The 17,306-nt window shown below is 54.7% G+C and overlaps 1 protein-coding gene across 1 annotated transcript; it reads right to left on the reverse strand.

The window, feature by feature from the left end:
- Positions 1 to 4,507: 4,507 nt before the first annotated feature.
- On the reverse strand, positions 4,508 to 16,927 carry SASH3 (SAM and SH3 domain containing 3). The gene is made up of 8 exons (XM_060087725.1): positions 16,871 to 16,927; positions 9,302 to 9,397; positions 8,767 to 8,913; positions 7,263 to 7,404; positions 5,883 to 6,031; positions 5,552 to 5,761; positions 5,266 to 5,416; positions 4,508 to 4,742 (listed from the first exon to the last, which is right to left on the reverse strand). The coding sequence occupies exons 1-8, from the start codon at positions 16,925 to 16,927 to the stop codon at positions 4,552 to 4,554; spliced, it is 1,143 nt and encodes a 380-aa protein (XP_059943708.1). The 3' UTR covers positions 4,508 to 4,551.
- Positions 16,928 to 17,306: the final 379 nt, after the last annotated feature.

The raw sequence follows: 17,306 nt of genomic DNA on the forward strand, positions 1-17,306 counted from the left end.
GATGGTTTAGCCAGAATGTGCTGATACCCCCAGCTGCTTCCCCTGATGGGCTGGGGAGGTATCTCTAATCCTGAACTGGAGAGGAGCTGGCTGGACTCTACACTTTTTCTTTTTGAATCTGGCCTTTATCCTCTTCCTTCTAGCAGCCCATGGATGTCCAGCGGAATTGCCTAAAATAAATCTGATACCCAGGGCTGATCATCGTACTGTAGGCTGGGCAGAGCTAGGGCTGTCCCAGGCTCTCAGGTGGGCTTTCTCCCCATCACCAGCCTCTCCGGACACCAGAGCTGGCACCCTCTACCCTGAATCCTAGCACCCTCTGGGAGCTTTCATATAGCATGTCTGTCTCTGAGCTACAGCAGTTAGTCTGCAGACAAGCACATGTCAGCGTGGCCTTTGTGCCCATTCTTGAGCTCAGCACCTTGGAGGTTACAAAAAAGTTCAAAAATCCCCAGCATTTATTGTCACTATGTGCCAGAAACTTTATATGCTATCTCATTTATTTCTCTGTTAACCCCAAGAGGTAGGTATTATTAGCTCATTATTCTTTTTTGTTTAATTTAATTTTTATTTATTTTAAATTATTTTTAAATTGAGATATAATTAACATATAACATTGTGTAAGTTTAAGGTGTGCAGTGTGTTCACTTGATATATTTATATATCGCAATATAGATCATTATTCTTATTTTACAGAAAAGAAATATATGTGTATGTAATTACCTCACATTCTGTAACTAACTAGTAAGCGGTGGAGCCAGGATTTGAAGACACTTTAGAATGCCAAAGCCTTTGCCCTGGGTCACTACACTAGCTAGGGGTCCAAGGTGAGACTAGCCTTGAAGGGAATGAAATGGAGGTTGCTGGGTGGTGACTTGTTATCATTCACTGAGCATGAATTTTGTGCTTGACACTGTGCTAAGTATTCTACATACACTAGTTCATTCAACCTGTGTAACAACCCCATGAGGCTAGTACTATTATCCCCACTGTACTGATGTGGAAAGTGAGGCTCAGGGAGGTTAAGCGGCTTGTCCAAAGTGACCCAGCTAGTGAGTGACAGAGCCAAGACTTGAACTCAGGTTGGCCAGAGCTCCTAACTGCTAGTCTTCACCTTCCTGCCCTAGAGGAGCCACCACTTACTGGAAAGGCCCAAGGGCACAGGAAGAGTCCCATTGCCCTCTTGGACCAGCCCTCCCCCACCTTCCAAGGGGAGCTAGAGGCTACGGCTCCCTGGGCCTCTGACATCCGAGGCTCGGGTGGGGGTATAGGGTCTCCAGCTGTGAAGACTCAGCCTCATGGACACCAGCCCTTGGTTTGCTGGGCTCAGGGTGCCACACGGCATCTTCTAGATGTCCGCGGGGCTGGACAGGAGCTTCCAGCAGCCCTGCCTGGACAAGGGGCTGCAGGCTTTGCGCTGCAGACCTACAGAGGCACTGCCTTCCTCACCCTCGGGCCCTGGCCTGTAGTCTACATTTCCTCATTGCCCCTCTTCACTGGCCCCTCCCTAAGTCTGGTGATCATTGGAGCCCTTGCACAACTACCTACTTTCAGCCTGTATTCAGCCTACAGACCAAACTGAAGCCCCGTAGCTCTGAGACACACACACCCCACCCAGGGCAGGAGAGGAGTTTAAAACATCATTTTCTCAGTCATTCCTCTTTTTCTGAAATTTTCCTTTCCCCAGCTTGGAGCTAGTAGATTGGTATTACCCAGGGGGTTTAAAAGGTTTAGGAATCTCCTCTGATAGGCTCCCCTTGGTGTATGTGGATTTTAAGCACTTTGGGTCTTATTCACCCCCACCCCCCATCTTTCCAAAAGCCTGCATCAAAAGGCAGCAGGATCATGACTTTGCTGCTACCATAAATTGGAGGCTTAGGCCTATTTATTTATTTAGTTTCATCGTTTTCAAAAATTAAAATATTGTTCCTTTTTATAGATATAAAAATAATACTTTTGAAATTCAAATAAGAATGTATTAAGTGAACACTTCTCTTCCTCGCTCCCCTAATCCCACCCACCCCCTCACAAGATCACTGGTAACCATTTGGTGCAGATTTTTCTGGTCTTTATTGTGTATGTTTCCTTTTCTTAAATAAAAATGGAATCACCCTATAAATAAAGTTTATTACTCACTTTTCCCCCATGATATTGCACAGACTTCTTTTACAAGAACGTTTGTACATTATTTGTATAATTTTAAAATTTCAATTTAAACAATAAAAAAATCACAAAGATTTTCCCCGTGTCATTAAATATTTTTCTACAACGTTATGTTTAATCATACTGTATGAATGAACCATAAGGTATCTAACTAATTCCCCATTTGCGTTGTTTCCAATTTCTTACACAAAGCTGTCGTGAATATCTTTGTCCATATATTTGTGGGCACTCGTGTGGCTCTTTGTAGGGATGGAGTCCTGGGAAGGGAATGGCTGGGTCAAAGGGTGTCAGAGGCACATCACAGAGTGATAGATTGCCCTCCGGAAGGCTGGCGGGGCTCTGAAAGCTTGTTGGGCTTCCCACTCAACATCTTCAACCTGTCTGAGCCTCAGTTTCCTCCTCTGCAAATTGGGAAGATGGTGGTACTACCTCAGGGGGAGGGGATAGCATGAGGATCACAGGAGAGATACGTGCAAAGCGCGTGGAGCCCAGCACACATGTCGCTGCTTATGAAAAATGACAGCAACTATTAGTACCACTAGGGCGGTGAGGCCATTTGGGCTGCCCGAAGCCACTAAGGGTAGTGGGACGAGTGCAGCTGAGAACAAAGCTCACACTCCAGTTTGCCCTCCCTAGTGCAGTTAATGCTGGAGAACCAAAGGAAGCCAGGAGTCTCCAGCCCACCTCCCAGGAGATGGTGTAGCTTCAGTGGGCACACAGTGGGACCCAGGAAGAGGTGACCTCAGAGGGAAGGTCCTGCTCACTGCAGATCTCCCTCTTGGACAACCCTCGGAGCAGGCCCTTTGTAGCGGGGTGCGGGGGGCAGGGTGGGCAATGAATAGTTCTAGGAAGAGGGGAATAGCTACCCCCCACCCTCAGACCCCAGCCAGCTGGTGGCCACGGGAACTGGAGCTCTGAGGAGGGCTGGTTAGTGGTCAGCAGGGTCAAGGCACTGAGCATCTTTGGGGAAGGGACAGACGGCCCTGACAGTGGAGGACATTTTGCTGAGCCCAGCTTTGAAGGAGACTGGTCTGTTCCACCCGCCCCCCCAACGCTCTCTCCATAGAAAAGATAACCGGAGACGGTAATTTAGTTCTACCTGTTTATTGCTACCAACCCATCTCCCTCCACCCCCCTCATATTTACACCCAAACCGTGCCCCCAAGATGGCTTCTACCAGAGTTCCTGGTACTAGGTCCAAAAGTGTCCAGTAAACAGGCAGTCCAAGACATGGCGGGCACTGTTTGCCCTCAGGCCACTTGGGCCCCGGGAAAGGGTTACTCTGGGAATTCTGGGCATGGATTTGGTACTGGGGTCAAGTACCAGGATACCTGACTCTCCCTCCCCTTCTGGAGCTCAAGGTACATCAAAACCTTCAGCAGAGTAAAGGTGGGATAGTGGACTCCCCAGAATCAAGCTTTGTGCTTTCTTTGCTTGTAAGGACCCACATGAGAGGCCAAGTCTTGCTTCTGAGGGGCCGGTCGGCCCTTGGAAGCCAGGTCGGGCCATCTGCCATTGGCCTTGGGGGAAGTGTCATTTAAGGGGCTGGGAGTGGAAGGGGAGGGCGCTTGTCGTCTGAGATGTGGGCATTGTTTTAAGCTGGGGGAGTTGCAGCTTGGCTTGAGTTACGTGGGGAAGTGTGGAATGGATGAGCAGGAGATGTTTCATTTGGGAGCCCAAGGCCCCTCCGGCCCCCTTAGTAAACCCCACTGGTGTCCTGGGCCACAGGTAACGGGACAGCAGACGTTTAATATCACAGAATGTCGGAGTTGGCCCTCAGCAACTATCCATTCTTATCCTGACCCATCCTAGACCCAGATTGAGGAAGGCACTCGGTTCAAGTGGCACAGTGATTTAGTGGCTAAACCTGTAAGAAAATTAAGGTGAAGGAAAGTAGGAAAGATACATGTACATGTGGTTTTCTTCAAACCTTATTTAGAGAATCTGGATTCACCTGTGATCAGTTAGAGTCCTTGTCAATGACCAGGTTCCCTAGGGTATTGAGATTGACCTGAACCACTGACTCGGCCCCCTTTTCAGGAGCAGCGCGACAGGGGAAGGTGGTGTGGAGGCAAGGAGGGCTTGGAGGCCTTGGTGGTGAGGGGCATGGGCCCGGTGGCCCCTCAGTGCCCCCCCTGCTCCGGCCGCAGCTGGAAGGGCTGTGCTGTCAAGTAGCTGGTGGAGGGAGGCGGCCCGGCTTCGGCCGCTTGGCTTGTCGTGCACTCCAGCCGCGCCTGTAGGGCTTGGCCTGCCTCTGCTGCCCTAGGCACCCCTGGGGGAGCGGGGCCGGGCTCGGTGCCAGTCCTCCGGCCCGGGGCCACCGCGGGAGGCTGGGTCCAGCCCCGTGGCCTGGGCTGCTCGGGCCCAGCCTCGGCCCACACTGCCGCCTCAAGGTGCCCCGGCCAGGGAGAGGCCGTGTAGCTGCTCCTCGGCACCCGCCAGCTCTGCCTCGTCGCGCCCGCTCTCTGAACCCTCGAAGCAGCCCGAGTCACGCGGGATGTCCACCTTGGGCTCCGCCACCGTGTGCGCCACTGGCTCCTGGCTGCTCTCGGCGCCCTCTTCCGCCTCCTCGCTGCCGGCTGCCAGGGGCCAGGGAGGGAGAGGAATGTGGGGGGCTTGGCCCTTAGCTGGGAGGGGCTTCAGAAACCCTGGGGGCCCCATGTGGGTGGAGGGACCCTGGGAAGCCCGCTGGAGGCCGTCTCTTCTTCTGGTCACCCACCACCAAGCACCCCTGCCCTTTCTCGGCCCTTCTGGTGGGAGTGGTTTCCAGGCCAACTCTCCCGCCCAGGAGCTCTTCAGCACTGAGCTAGTAGCCAGGACACCTGCTCTTGAATCGTGGCTCTGTCGTTACCCAACTTGGAGGCCTTGAGTCCATGCCGTATCTTCTCCGGCCCTAAGTCTCCCGTTTGATCCCAAAGGGAGTTGAGCCCGATCGTTCCTAAAACCCCTTCTCATCACAAGCTCTGCCTGAGACTGGAATTCAAGCGTGGAAAGTGCCTGCGCACTGCAGAGGGGTGCAGGGGCAGGACCCGGGCAGGCCTCCCCGCCTAACACACCCGACTCCAGCGCTACGCCCCCTCCCCCACTCCTAAGGCCACTCACTGTCGTAGTCCAGCAGCAGCTCAGCAGCCGTGAGCAGCTTGGCCCGATGCTGTGGGTCCATGATATTCAGCTCGTTGAGGTGTGTTTCCCGCAGCTCTTTGAAGTCCTCCAGCGTCTGGTAGCCATTGAGCAGCAGGGTGGACGTGTGCTCCTGTGGGCAGAAGCAGGCCACCAGCGTGGCCGCTTACAAGCCGCCCCCACCTAGGACCCGTCTCTCCCCGCAGAGCTGACCTGCCCTGGCCCCCACCCCTTGCTCCAAGACACTAGACTAGGTCCCAGCTCAAACCTCAAGGCCGATGCGCTCCAGCAGCTCATGCAGAGTCTTGGGCTTGGGCCTCTTGCCCTTGCTCTGTCGGCGGCTGGGGCGGGCAGGTCCCACAGCCTCCTCGGGCAGCACATCCACGTAGATGAACTTGAAAGAGCCCAGCCTGCCATTGAGCAGGCCCAGCCACGTGCCCACAGGAGGCTTTTCGATGATCTGAATCACATCTCCTTTCTGTGGGAGCAGGGCAGAGCGGAACAGAGCAGGGGCGAGGTGGCCCCTTGGCCTCCTGTACCCTCTACCTGTATGGGGTACAGCCTGCCAGGCTCAGCAGGGGCTTGGATGCCAACCTTACCTGCAGTTTCAGTGAGTCGTGGTCATACGGGCTGGGAGTGAAGTCGGTGTGGACTCGTGCCCGGCCACAGAAGGGCCCTGTGTACTGGGGGGCAGGTGGTTCCTCCCCGAAGCCGCCAGAGCCTGGGCTGGGGCTGCAAAGCTCACTGCCTGCAGGAAATGGGACAGGGAGGAAGGTCACCTTTGTCCCCGGACAGCTGGGGCAGTGCCCAGCAGGTACCTTCCAGGAGGTCTGGCTAGAAATCCCAAAGATACATGCTGGGGAAGAAAACCGAGCTCTAGTAAGTCTCACACTGCAGAAGGGATTCTGACCCAACCCCTCTGCCACCCTGAAGGAGCATAGCTTCCCTCCTGGCGTCCCAGGCATGAAAATAGTTGACCATAGAAGGAGGAATGGCTCACAGATCAAAGACTGGGCAAATTGGGAGGGTCTCTAGAGACCAACTGGGCCAACACCCCAATGAACAGATGAGGAAAACTGAGGCCAGACAGGCCAAGTGACCTGCCCAAGGCCTCTCACCTTATAATTGGCAGCACTGGGTCTGTTAGACTCCAGGCTTCCTGACTCCCACTCCAGTGTTCCTGGAAGCCACCTTCCACCCAGGAAGCCACATCGTGCATCAATATTTTACTCTGTCTACTTAATAAGACTCTGTGTCAAGTTACAACATCACACGGAAACTCAAGACTTTCTCTCTGGGAAGGGCAGGGTGAGGGCCTAAGTGGCTTTCAGTGGGGGTAGGGAGGTGTCTTTGGAGCCAGAGAAAGATCAGAGAACTTGGAACTAATCCGAAGGGAGAGAACGACAGTGCCTCTGTAGGTCTGCAGCGCAAAGCCTGCAGCCCCTTGTCCAGGCAGGGCTGCTGGAAGCTCCTGTCCAGCCCCGCGGACATCTAGAAGATGCCGTGTGGCACCCTGAGCCCAGCAAACCAAGGGCTGGTGTCCATGAGGCTGAGTCTTCACAGCTGGAGACCCTATACCCCCACCCGAGCCTCGGATGTCAGAGGCCCAGGGAGCCGTAGCCTCTAGCTCCCCTTGGAAGGTGGGGGAGGGCTGGTCCAAGAGGGCAATGGGGCTCTTCCTGTGCCCTTGGGCCCCTCCAGCAAGTGGAGGCTCCTCTAGGGCAGAACTAAGTTCAAGCCTGGGTCACCTTAGGCGAGTCACTTAACCTCCCTGAGCCTCAGTTTTCACATCAATAAAGTGGGGATAATAATAGTACCGGCCCCATGAGATTGTTGTGAAGATTTAACGTGAAGAGGGCTGGGAAAGGTCCCAGCAGGCTAACAGTAAAGGTTCATTTCTCTTTACCACCCCCTCCCAGACCCCGCCCTTTCCTCCAGACTCGGCAGGTGTGCCCCTCCTCCCCTCCTCCCCTCCTCACCTGTGGATGCCTGGCGGCTGAGTGCTGGGAGCTGCTGCTCCTCCTGCTCAGAAAAGGCCAGCGCCATCTTCTCAGGGCCAGGGCTGTCCAGGCTGAAGTCTGGAGACGTCGGGGAGGCTGAGCCCTCCTCCAGAGTATCTCCCTGGAAGGGAGGAGAGGCAGCAAGCCCTGAGCAGTCCCGGGTGCAGAGGAAATAGGCCTGGGCTCCAGGGAGAACTGGGGCCTGGCTGGAGCCCCAGCTCTGCCTCTTGCGGGCTGCATGGCGCCCTCTGGGCCCTAGTTTCCTCTTTCGTGAAGTGGGACTGACAGTCCTTGCCCTGCCCACGTCATGGAATGAGGCTCAACGGGGGTGCCGTGTGAATGCACTTTGTCAGCTTGAAGTGCCAACTTACACACAGAAAAGGCCTCGGTGCCAGAACTGAAACTCAGAGCTGTTACTAGGGCGTAGCCAGGCAGACCACGGCGCTGGAGAGCCACTACTTTTGACTGTGCTCCTATGTGCCAGACAGAGGATTTCATTTAATCCTCGCTTGAGGATATGTGCTCGGTCATCCCAAGTTTACAGATGAGAAGTAATGGAGGAACGTTCCCGAGGCCACGCAGCAGCCCACAGACAAGTCGGTCTGACACTAGGGCTCCTGGGCCTCCCCACACCTCAGTGCGGTGGTAACTTTCACAAATGACTCAATGGCAATAAAAGCCCTGATTTGTAGAAGTTGCCAACTCCTGTATTGTAAATATTCCCCACCATGTCCAACAGACAGCTACCACTCTGGTGTCACTGAATGAGTAGCATCATCGGCTATTTCCACCCCCCAAAGACTGTAGATGCCAGTAACCTCAAGGGCACAGAGAACAGTGAAAGGTAGTACAAGAATTAGGAAATGAGTTTTGAAGACTGACTTTAGGCTTTTTTTTAAAAAAATAATAGATTTAATTCTAAGTTGGTAGAAGTTAATTTTCAGTAATGGTTGTATCTCACACCTGGCTCACAAAATTCCTGAAAATTTGACCAACTGCTATCCAGAGCTGGCATGAGCCAGTGAGCACACTGCTGCCAGGGCACCTCCTCCAAGAACCAGGAGCAAACCAGACTCGCTGTGTGACTTTGGCTACTTGGATGTGCCTGCCCCACAGCTGTGTGTTCTGCCCTCCCTCCCTGGGCCAAAGTCAGCCTTCTCGATTTTCCTTCATAGGGCCTCTTTGAACCAAGCCTTCCCAATCACAGGGGCTGGTTCCAAGCAAAAGTTTGCGGTGGATGAATTTGCGCTATGGGATCTCATCTCCTCAGACCTGCCTGCCCAGGAAGCTTCTGTTACCCAGAACTTCATCCCTCCTCGGACCCCACTACTGCTCCCTCAGGACCATCCATGCCTTCCTGCCATGTCCATGGCTGAGGGAGCTCCCTTCCCAAGGTGACCTTCCTGCTTGTACGGGGCCAGGCATCGTTACCAGAGCGGTGCCTGTCCTCCCTGTCCCCCCTCCCATGGGTCCCAGGCCTCACCATCTCCTCCGACAGGGCCTTCACCATCATCTTGCCCATCTTCCTGTTCATGGTTCGGGAAATCACGGCCCTCCACTTCTTCCCCAGCTTTTTGCTGCTCTTTCCAGCATCCTCTGGGGTCGGAACTCCTGACTCATCTTCTGGAATCTGTGACAATAAATGTGGAGGTCCAGGAACCCTGGTGACCCTGGACCCGTGTCTGGGTCCACGACTTGGGAGCAGAAGGCGGCTTTTGGGTCCTGGCAGATGCTGGGAGGGGGAGGAGAGCTCCCCACCCCTTCCCTTTTAGCCCCAGACCCGTCCTAGGCCCTATTCATTTGTATTTAACTTGACAATTAATTTGTAATCAAAAAGAATGCAGGTGAGATTTTAGGGCCCAGAATTTTGGTGGGTGAGAGACATGGGCCCATTGTTTTTAAAAAGACTTTGCCGCAACAATCCGAAAAGGGTCTCGGCCCCCCCACCCCCGCCGCTCCCCGCCATTCCCCCACCCAGGGCCCGCAGCCAGATCCCCCAAGGAGGCTCTGAAACTCACATTATCATCCAGATTAAATTCCTTCTCGCTCACCACTGGGGAGCTGGGTTTGGATTTGGCAAAATCTTTGAAGCTGCTGGAGCGCTGAAGCGAGAGCTGGAGGAAGCAGAGGTGTCGCCATCAGTGGCACTAAAAATGGTGGCCGAGTCAGGAGCCAAAGGCTGACCCGGCTCCCAACACACCGCGTGTACCCCAGGGCTGGACAGGGCCACGGGGCTATGGAGGTGAAGCTACAAGACGTCCTCTGGCTACCGGGCTTCATCCTGTTCTTTAGCTGTGAGCAGCCGCTAAAGCAGGCCGCAGAGCAAGCTCCCTACCTCAGGAGCCTCCACCCGAGTCAGGCCTCAGACTAAGCCTGGCTTTCCACCAGTACCTGAAGTCTGGTCCCCAGAACCCTGTGGTGAAAGACTAAATGAGTCTGAGTAAACGCGGATCTCCTACTGGAGACATATCTCAGCACGAACCGCAGCATCACCTTTATTTATATAACAGGGCAAACCCTCCCAAACCCCGCAGCCTGGCCTCCAGACTCTGTCTTCCCCAAGCATGGTTTCCTGGGATGGTGATTGCGGCAAACACATTGGGGCCTCCAGGCTGATGCATCTGTGTCCCAAGAAGAGGAAGGCAATCCCCCCAGGGGCAAGACCTGGCATTATGCGTTCTGGAAAGCCACAGGAGAGACTGATTCAGAGAAGGTGCCCGCAGATTTGAGATACAAATGATTGGGTTGAATACAGTAAAAGAAAGCTGCCATTTTGTCTGTCTTCATCTCTGCTTTTAACTTAGGTTAGCCGCTAATGCGACGAGCTGGCTACACTAGACGTGTGCCAGTGTTCAGACTTGTAGCCCCGACCTATTTTTTGTGCTGTGAATGAAAAATGTTGCCAGCCATATCAGCAAACAAAGGATGCTGCGGCCAGCAAGCCACTGACAACCGCTGCCCTGATGGTGAGCCCCGAGGGAACTCAGGATGGAGACAAACGGGCTGCCCTCTGTGAAGCCCCCAGCGGTGCACCCTGAGGGGACACAGGGTGGGACACAACAGGATACTAGCCTTTATCTTTGCATAGCAAAGGAATGATTTCAAAAAGCCCTGACTCTTGCATCTTTCCATACACAGAAAAGGGCTAAATTCAACTACTTGGGATACCTGGTTTCCTTTAACAGTAATCTTTTGATGTTCCCACTACCTGGTCTTTGCTGCAAAAACCCCTGTATATCCTGGCTTCTCCCTTACCTCTTGGGAGCAGTCCCTCAGAGCTCTCTGAGAGGCTGCCTCCGGGGCTTGAAGTCCTCAGAAAGTCTGCCGAATAAACCATAATTCTCAACCTTTAGGTTATGCATTTTTTTTCAGTCGACAGTGCTGATAAGCCTGTTTTCAGGAAATGAGCTTTCTTAACTGTATGTGCAACGCACATGGCAAAATAGCAGGAGAAAACCGGGCCAGGTAAGGAAGGCCGACTTTAGACACAAGAGGTGGAGGCTGAGCCTGAATCAAGATCAACAGTCAAGACCAGAGATACACACAGGAACCAGAGTTCACAGATGGCCAGACAGATAGAGCGGGTCGGCGGCAGACACCAGAGATAAGGGCTTGAGGAACCGAAGCCCCGAAGCCCCAAACCTGCTCAAAGCTGAAAGTTTCACATCCTCTTTCCTACAAAAGGGGGGTCCAGTGACAATCCCCTAGGGCAGGGGCAGTATCACCTGCCCCCTCAGCATACACACAACTGGCCCCAGCTCCTGGGGACTGCAGTGGAACACTTCATTTCTCTTGGTGGGTCTTGACCAAAAGCAAGTCAGCAGTCAGGGACAGCGGCCACACCTTCCTAGAGGTCACAGCAAGCTAGCTGACCAGAAACTAGGTCAGCGGTCAGACCAAGCAGACACCACCACCATGAAGGCCTCCTGGGTGACGCACTTGCAGCCTCAGGGAGAAAGCCTCTTCCGCAGGATGCTGGGGAGCTGGGAAAGGGGGCTGAGGGGTTACAGGGAGGGGAAAGCGTGGCGGTGGGGTGACCGCTCCTGTTCCCGTGCATCTCCTCCATCCTCCTTCCCTGGTTTTCCCTGCCCGCTATTCTTTCCTCTTTTTCTTCCTTGCTCTCCCCTTCTCTCCTCCACCTTCCATTCATTTCCTCCTCTTGTATGGCTAAGATGCAGCTGCCTGGATAACTTCCTCCTTTTATTGCCTGGAAAAGAGGGAACAGAGAGAGGATGGGCACCAGGCTGGCCTGGGCCCAAGGAGGGCAGGCTGGGGTGCTATTTTTAGGCCAATGGGGCCTATTGTGGCCTCCCCTCCACCAATCCCAATCCCAAGAGTCGCCCCTGAAGCCCCAGGGACCAGTGATCCTGGAAAGCCAGCAGGAGGGCAGGCGTGGAGCTGGAAGTGGGCGTTGCTGAGGAAGAACAGACTCACCGCCAGGCTGCCCTCTAATTGCAGTTCTTACCTTTTTCTGTCATTAAGCTCAGTCGGGGTTGGGGGGTGGCTGGGAAAGTGACTTTTGGCTCGTGAGACCTTGTCAGGGCCCCTCTGTCCCAGCTTTAGCTCAAAATGGGAGAAAACCACCTAAAAGGGCCATGTGGGTGGTGCTGGGACGTGGGCCTGGCCGGCCACTCCTCAGCACAGGGACGGGGAAGGAGCTAGACAAGTTCTTTGGGTGACTAAGGGTGAGGGCCGTTTGCCCTGGGGGGCCTCTTGCCCCGCCCACCTCTAAACTCAGGGGCGGCCTCAAATATCCTGAATGCCTTTCGATGAGCCTGAAGTGACCCGCCCCCCTTAGCCAGGTGTGAGTGGACATCCTTGGGCCCTTTTGGATTTTCTGCCTGGCCTCCCTTTAGGGTGAGACCTTCCTGGGGGTCCTGGGTGGGAGGTCGTACCGTACACGTCGGCCACTTTTTCGTGTCTAAGGGGAGTATATGGGCCTCTTGGAAAGAGCTACTTTTTTGGCGTCACACATTGCTGAGTTCAGCTCTGGGATGTGCGGCCTTCGGTGAGTTATTTAACCTCCCCAAACCTCAGTCTCTTTACTTGGGGTCGGCTAGCCAGAGTTCACATCTTGGCTCTGCCACTGACCAGTTGTGTAAAGCTGGGTCAATTCCTCAACTTCTCTGGGCTTCCGTTTCCTCATGGGTGAAATGGAGACCGGAGCACACACCTCACTGGGTTGTTGGGCGGGTGACAGGGGTGAGCATGGGACACAGCAGCCCCGCGAGGCACGTTCAGGGAGGCTTACTTAGCCTTTCCAACAGCCCACCTCCAGGCTCTTACCCCCTGCGCTGCCCACCTGGAACACTCTGCCCTTCTCTGTGTCAACCATAGTTTTTCCCATCCTTCAGAATCCAGTTTAACCGGAAACAACTCAAATGCTCATCAGCTGTAAAGTGGATCCGTGAATTGTGGCCGAGTCACAGGAGGGAAAAGCACATGGCAACGAGCTTCATGCAACTCTCCCCAACAATACAGTGACTCTCACGGCTACACCGCTGGGCAGAAGGGACCCACCACCAGAGTATATTATATGGTTCCCCGTACAGAAAGTTCAAAACCCAGCAAAACTAATCCATGGAAGTCAGAAGAGTGGTGACCTTTGGGGAAAGGGGTCGTGTAGTGACTGGCAGGGGCATGAGGGAAGCTTCTGGAGTGCTGGAAGTGTTCTGTTTGATCTGGGTGCTGCCTACATGGGGATGTTCACTTAATGGAACTCCACTGAGTGCTACATTTATGATTTATGCACTTTTTCTACGGATATTATACTTCAGTAAAAAAGGTTTTTCAAATCCGGTTTTAAAGGCACTGCCCCCTGCAGGAAGCCTTCCCTGATCACCCCCTCAGAGCCTCACCCTGCCCCCACTGGCACATTCTTCCCCTGCTTCCTAAGACCGAGCGCCCTCTGGGCTCTGGGCACAGGCCTGTGCATGTGTGGGAATCCAGTAACGAGGGGTCAAACACCGCCCCTGTGCCCGGTGCCCTGCCAAGCACTTTGTGTGTGTCCGCTCACTTCAGCTTCACTGCAGCCCTGTCTTTACATCGCACTTCCCATCTGGGGACACAGAATCGGAGAAATGAAGCATCCTAGGCGGAGTGGCGCAGCTGACAGTGGGAGGAACAGGGCTTTGAACCCCTGTCTGTGGCTCTGGAAGCCTGTGCTTGTTCCTGTGCTCAGAGCTCAAGAAGTTGCCCCCTAGTATAGAAGTGGATTAAGGGCAATGGCGACTGCAGGCGTTGTTTAGAGGAAGCTACCAGGAGAGCAGGTGGGAGCATGGAGGAGGAAGGGCTCCGGAGGGCTTTGTGGAGAAGGAGGCGCATTTGAGCTGGGCTGTAGCAGGGGAGCCAGGATTTCTCCAGGTGGAGTTGGGAAGGGTTTGTCAAGAGTGAGAGTTAGGGATGTTCCAGGCGGGGCGATGGAATGGTGGGTACGCCAGTGCTTGGGGTGGGCGGCGGAGCATAAAAGGCCACAGAAGGCCCTTGCCAGCCATGGCATCAGCCTGTGGGCAATGAGGAGCCACTGGAAATATGAATTGCATGCTGGGGTGGAGGGGGATGCCAGATGTGTGCTGTAGGAAGGGAGCCTGGGGGAAGTAGTGTGCTGGGATTGGGGAACAGGGGAGCAGGGAGAGACTGGAAGGACGGGACAGCAGCACACTCGAATGGGAGCCTTGATTCCTCTCCATTTCTCCTGGCGAGAGGTCTGGGATGTAGCGAAAAGTAGGGGTGTGATGGGGTAGGACCATCCTTAGGGGAGGTAGGTCCCAGGACAAACCCCTGTCGACTACCTACACTCCAACAGACCAAAGAGAGTGCAGAGAGACACTTGATGGAGGCAAAAGTCTCCAAAAGGCAGCCAAGGGGTATTGCTCCCCCCATCCCGGGCGTCTCCCCAGTCCTTCATGATGCATAGCAGGTGACACATCCTGACCCCACCATCCTGGAGGGCCTGTTCCCGACTCTGCTCTGCTGCTTTGAAGGTCACTCATTCCATGGCCATCTGGGCCTGCCCTGCAGAGCTCTCCTGCTGATAGGCTGAGTCTTTTATGCTCATCAGACTCTTCCAGTGCTTTTGAGATCAGTAGGAAGACAAGAGAGTAGAGGGAGAAGGGGTCAAGACCCTGGACACTGACAAATCTTGGCTTAGATCCCTGCTCTGCAGTTTACTAGCTGTGTGACCTCAGGTAAGTCACTTCGCCTCCCTGAGCCTCAGGCATAGAATGAAGATAATGCCTGCCCCTACTTCACAAGGTTGTCGTGAAGAGCCAGCGGGCTAAGGGATGGGTGGAGTGCACAGCACAGCACCTGGCACCTGCTGAGCTGTTAGGTGCTGTTTTCTCCACTTCAGGGCTGGGACCGAAGCTCGGTCCTTGCAGTGGGTTCCCCACCCCCACCCACGCCTGTGGCGTACACCCTCTCATGGACGCATGTACACATGTGACACAGTGCACTCACACGTATTGTTCCAGGCGATCCACACACCCGCCTGAGGTGGGCAGATCAGGAACTATCCCCCTTTTCCGAGGTGAGGAAACTTAGGCCCAAGGAAGGCCAGTGAACTGTCCAGGGTCCTACAGCTGGAACCTGGTAGGATTCCACCTCTGCTCTCTTGTCCCCTGCCCAGCACATTCTCCACTAGGTAGGCCCGAAAGGAGGAGAGGGCCAGGAAAGGGAGGCCTCTCTTGTCTTTGTGCTTTCCCCTCCACCACGTCACCTTGGCCTCTGAGGGAAAGGGACTTGCCCAAGTCACAGTGCTGGAGCCACGCCGCTGCCTCTGGGCCTGGGGAAGATGCTGTCTCCACCTTCTGGAAAGTTGGCTTTTCTAAGGGCACTTCCATGGGATGGGCCTTGGAGAGTGGCTCTGGAGGTTGGCCCAGGCTCTGCAGGGGTGAGGTAGGCTTTGCCTGGACGATGCTGCCCTAGAGGACATGGTCCTCAGAGTGCCACAATGGCCTTGATTCTCCTGGGAGAGGCCTGTGGGAAATCCCAGAGGCCCAGTCACCAAACACAGAATCTGGATAATGGAAGTGGGGAAAGAAGACGGGACTTCTGGCTTCCGTGAGCCTCCGGGCACCTCCACCTGAGGCGGCACAGGGTGCCAGCGTTGCACTGTTAGCTCTTTCTCAGACTCTTTCCTCCAGCTCAGCTCTCCTGTGGTTTGGGGCCCAGCGTGTGTAGGGCGGTCTCTGCTTCCCACCCCCATCAGCCGGACAGCAAGGGGAAGTGGACCCACTCACTGAGGAGGGACAGCCAGTGGTAAGTCTGCCGGGGGCTGGCGCCGTGCGGGGCTTGGACAGGGGTGACAGAGCCTGTGTGAAGAATCATGAATCTCTTTCCCACCCGCCCACCTCCACTGCAACCTTAGAGAAGCAGTTGGAGTGGGGAGAGTACAGCCGGAAGTGGCAGCCACCCCAGGACCTGAGATGGGGCAGGATGTACACCCCAGTGCCCTGATGCTCGGCTTCTCAGCCGGTTCAGTCTCCGTCTGGAAGCTACTCCCCTGACAAAGGGGCTCCCCCACGGAGCACCTGAACTGGGCTCCACGGGAAACCAGTGGGGCGCAGTGAGGGCCTGAAGGCCCTGGTCCTTGGCCTGTGGCTACGCCTGGCCTCTTGGACCTGGTTCAGGCCTGCTTTGGGATGGTCCTAGGCTCCTGCTGGCTGTGCGGGAAGTATCTGCTGATTGCCTGGGAGGATCTGACGATCGAGTCAAAAAATTAAGTCTAGAAATCCTCAGATCCAACTAGAGAAACCTAAATGTGGCAGAGCCTTCAAGGAATCTTCTAGTCTGGCCTCAAGACTCCAGGAAGATGAGCACCTCAGTTGCCTGTGGCAGCTGCTTTTCTTCCTGGCCTTTCAAATCCCTCGCCCACAGAATGTTTTCCTCCTCAGCCCTCCCTCCTACTCATCATCTCAGCACCTTCATTTCTCATTCTTCACAAATAATTTCTCTCCACCTGGGAAGAACCTGTATGCCCCCAGCATCCCACTGCAGGTTTGGAGGCCCTTTCCTTAAATCTGGAAATCACGCTGGCCCCCATCTTCAGGTGGGCCCCCTCTCCTTTGGGCCCCGGGATCTACAACAGAGCTGAACCATGTGGGCAGAGCCTGGGCTCTGGCCAAAGGGCGGGGGCCCTGGGAGCATCATGGATCCTGGCTGGGCGGCCCAGCGGAGCCCTTTGAGTGAGATGGCTCCCGCTGGCGGGACCGGTGTAGGGAAGGGAGAATTAAGTACGGTCTTAGGGTTCCACTTGAGAATTGTATTCTATAATTGTCGAATTCTACTCTAGGATTCTAGTCCCCAATTTTAAGTCTCTGTCTTATCATCGTCGGGTTGAATCCTACAACTTTTAGACTTCTAAGAACGCATTCTGTAACTCCGTTTCTCTAGAATTTGGGAAGTCTCTTCTGTACTTCTGTTACTCTAGTTACCTTTGGGCCCATGTCCCATGCCCTCGGGAGAATGGCCCTCACCTACAGACTCAACAGAAGGCCTTTGGCTCTTCCCACTTCCGTGAGTCCCGGAGAGGACGGGTTGAGAGAGCGGAGGGAAGGAAGCAGTGAGTTCCCAAAGATGTTCCTCACCTTTTTCTTCTGACTGGGCTCCTTCTCGCTGGCGTTGGAGGGCTTACGGCGCAACATGGTCCTCTACCCTGGTGATACTCCGTCCCTGCTCTCCTAGGTATCGAGATGCGGAGGCCTCTTGCTCAGCCTCGCCAGCACCGTCCAGGGGGCACGGCATGGACTGAGCCTCTGGCTGCCACTCTGACTGCTGCACTGGCAGCTTGGGGGTGCGGGCCATGGACACCCGGCGGCAGCAGCATACAGGAAGCCCTGTCACGTGACCTGCTCTTACAGCAATCGCAGCCCCTGCCGGCCCCTAGGGAGGAAGGAAGTCCCGGCTTCAGTCTCCAGAGATTCTGATGCAGACGGCTCTTGGGTTGAACAAGCAGAGAAAAGTCCCTACCCTGCCATCTCATGGCAACCATTGCCGGTCCTTCGGCCAGTCAACCTGACATTA

This window comes from Mesoplodon densirostris, chromosome X (assembly GCF_025265405.1).
Source record: "Mesoplodon densirostris isolate mMesDen1 chromosome X, mMesDen1 primary haplotype, whole genome shotgun sequence".
Lineage (NCBI taxonomy): Eukaryota > Metazoa > Chordata > Mammalia > Artiodactyla > Ziphiidae > Mesoplodon > Mesoplodon densirostris.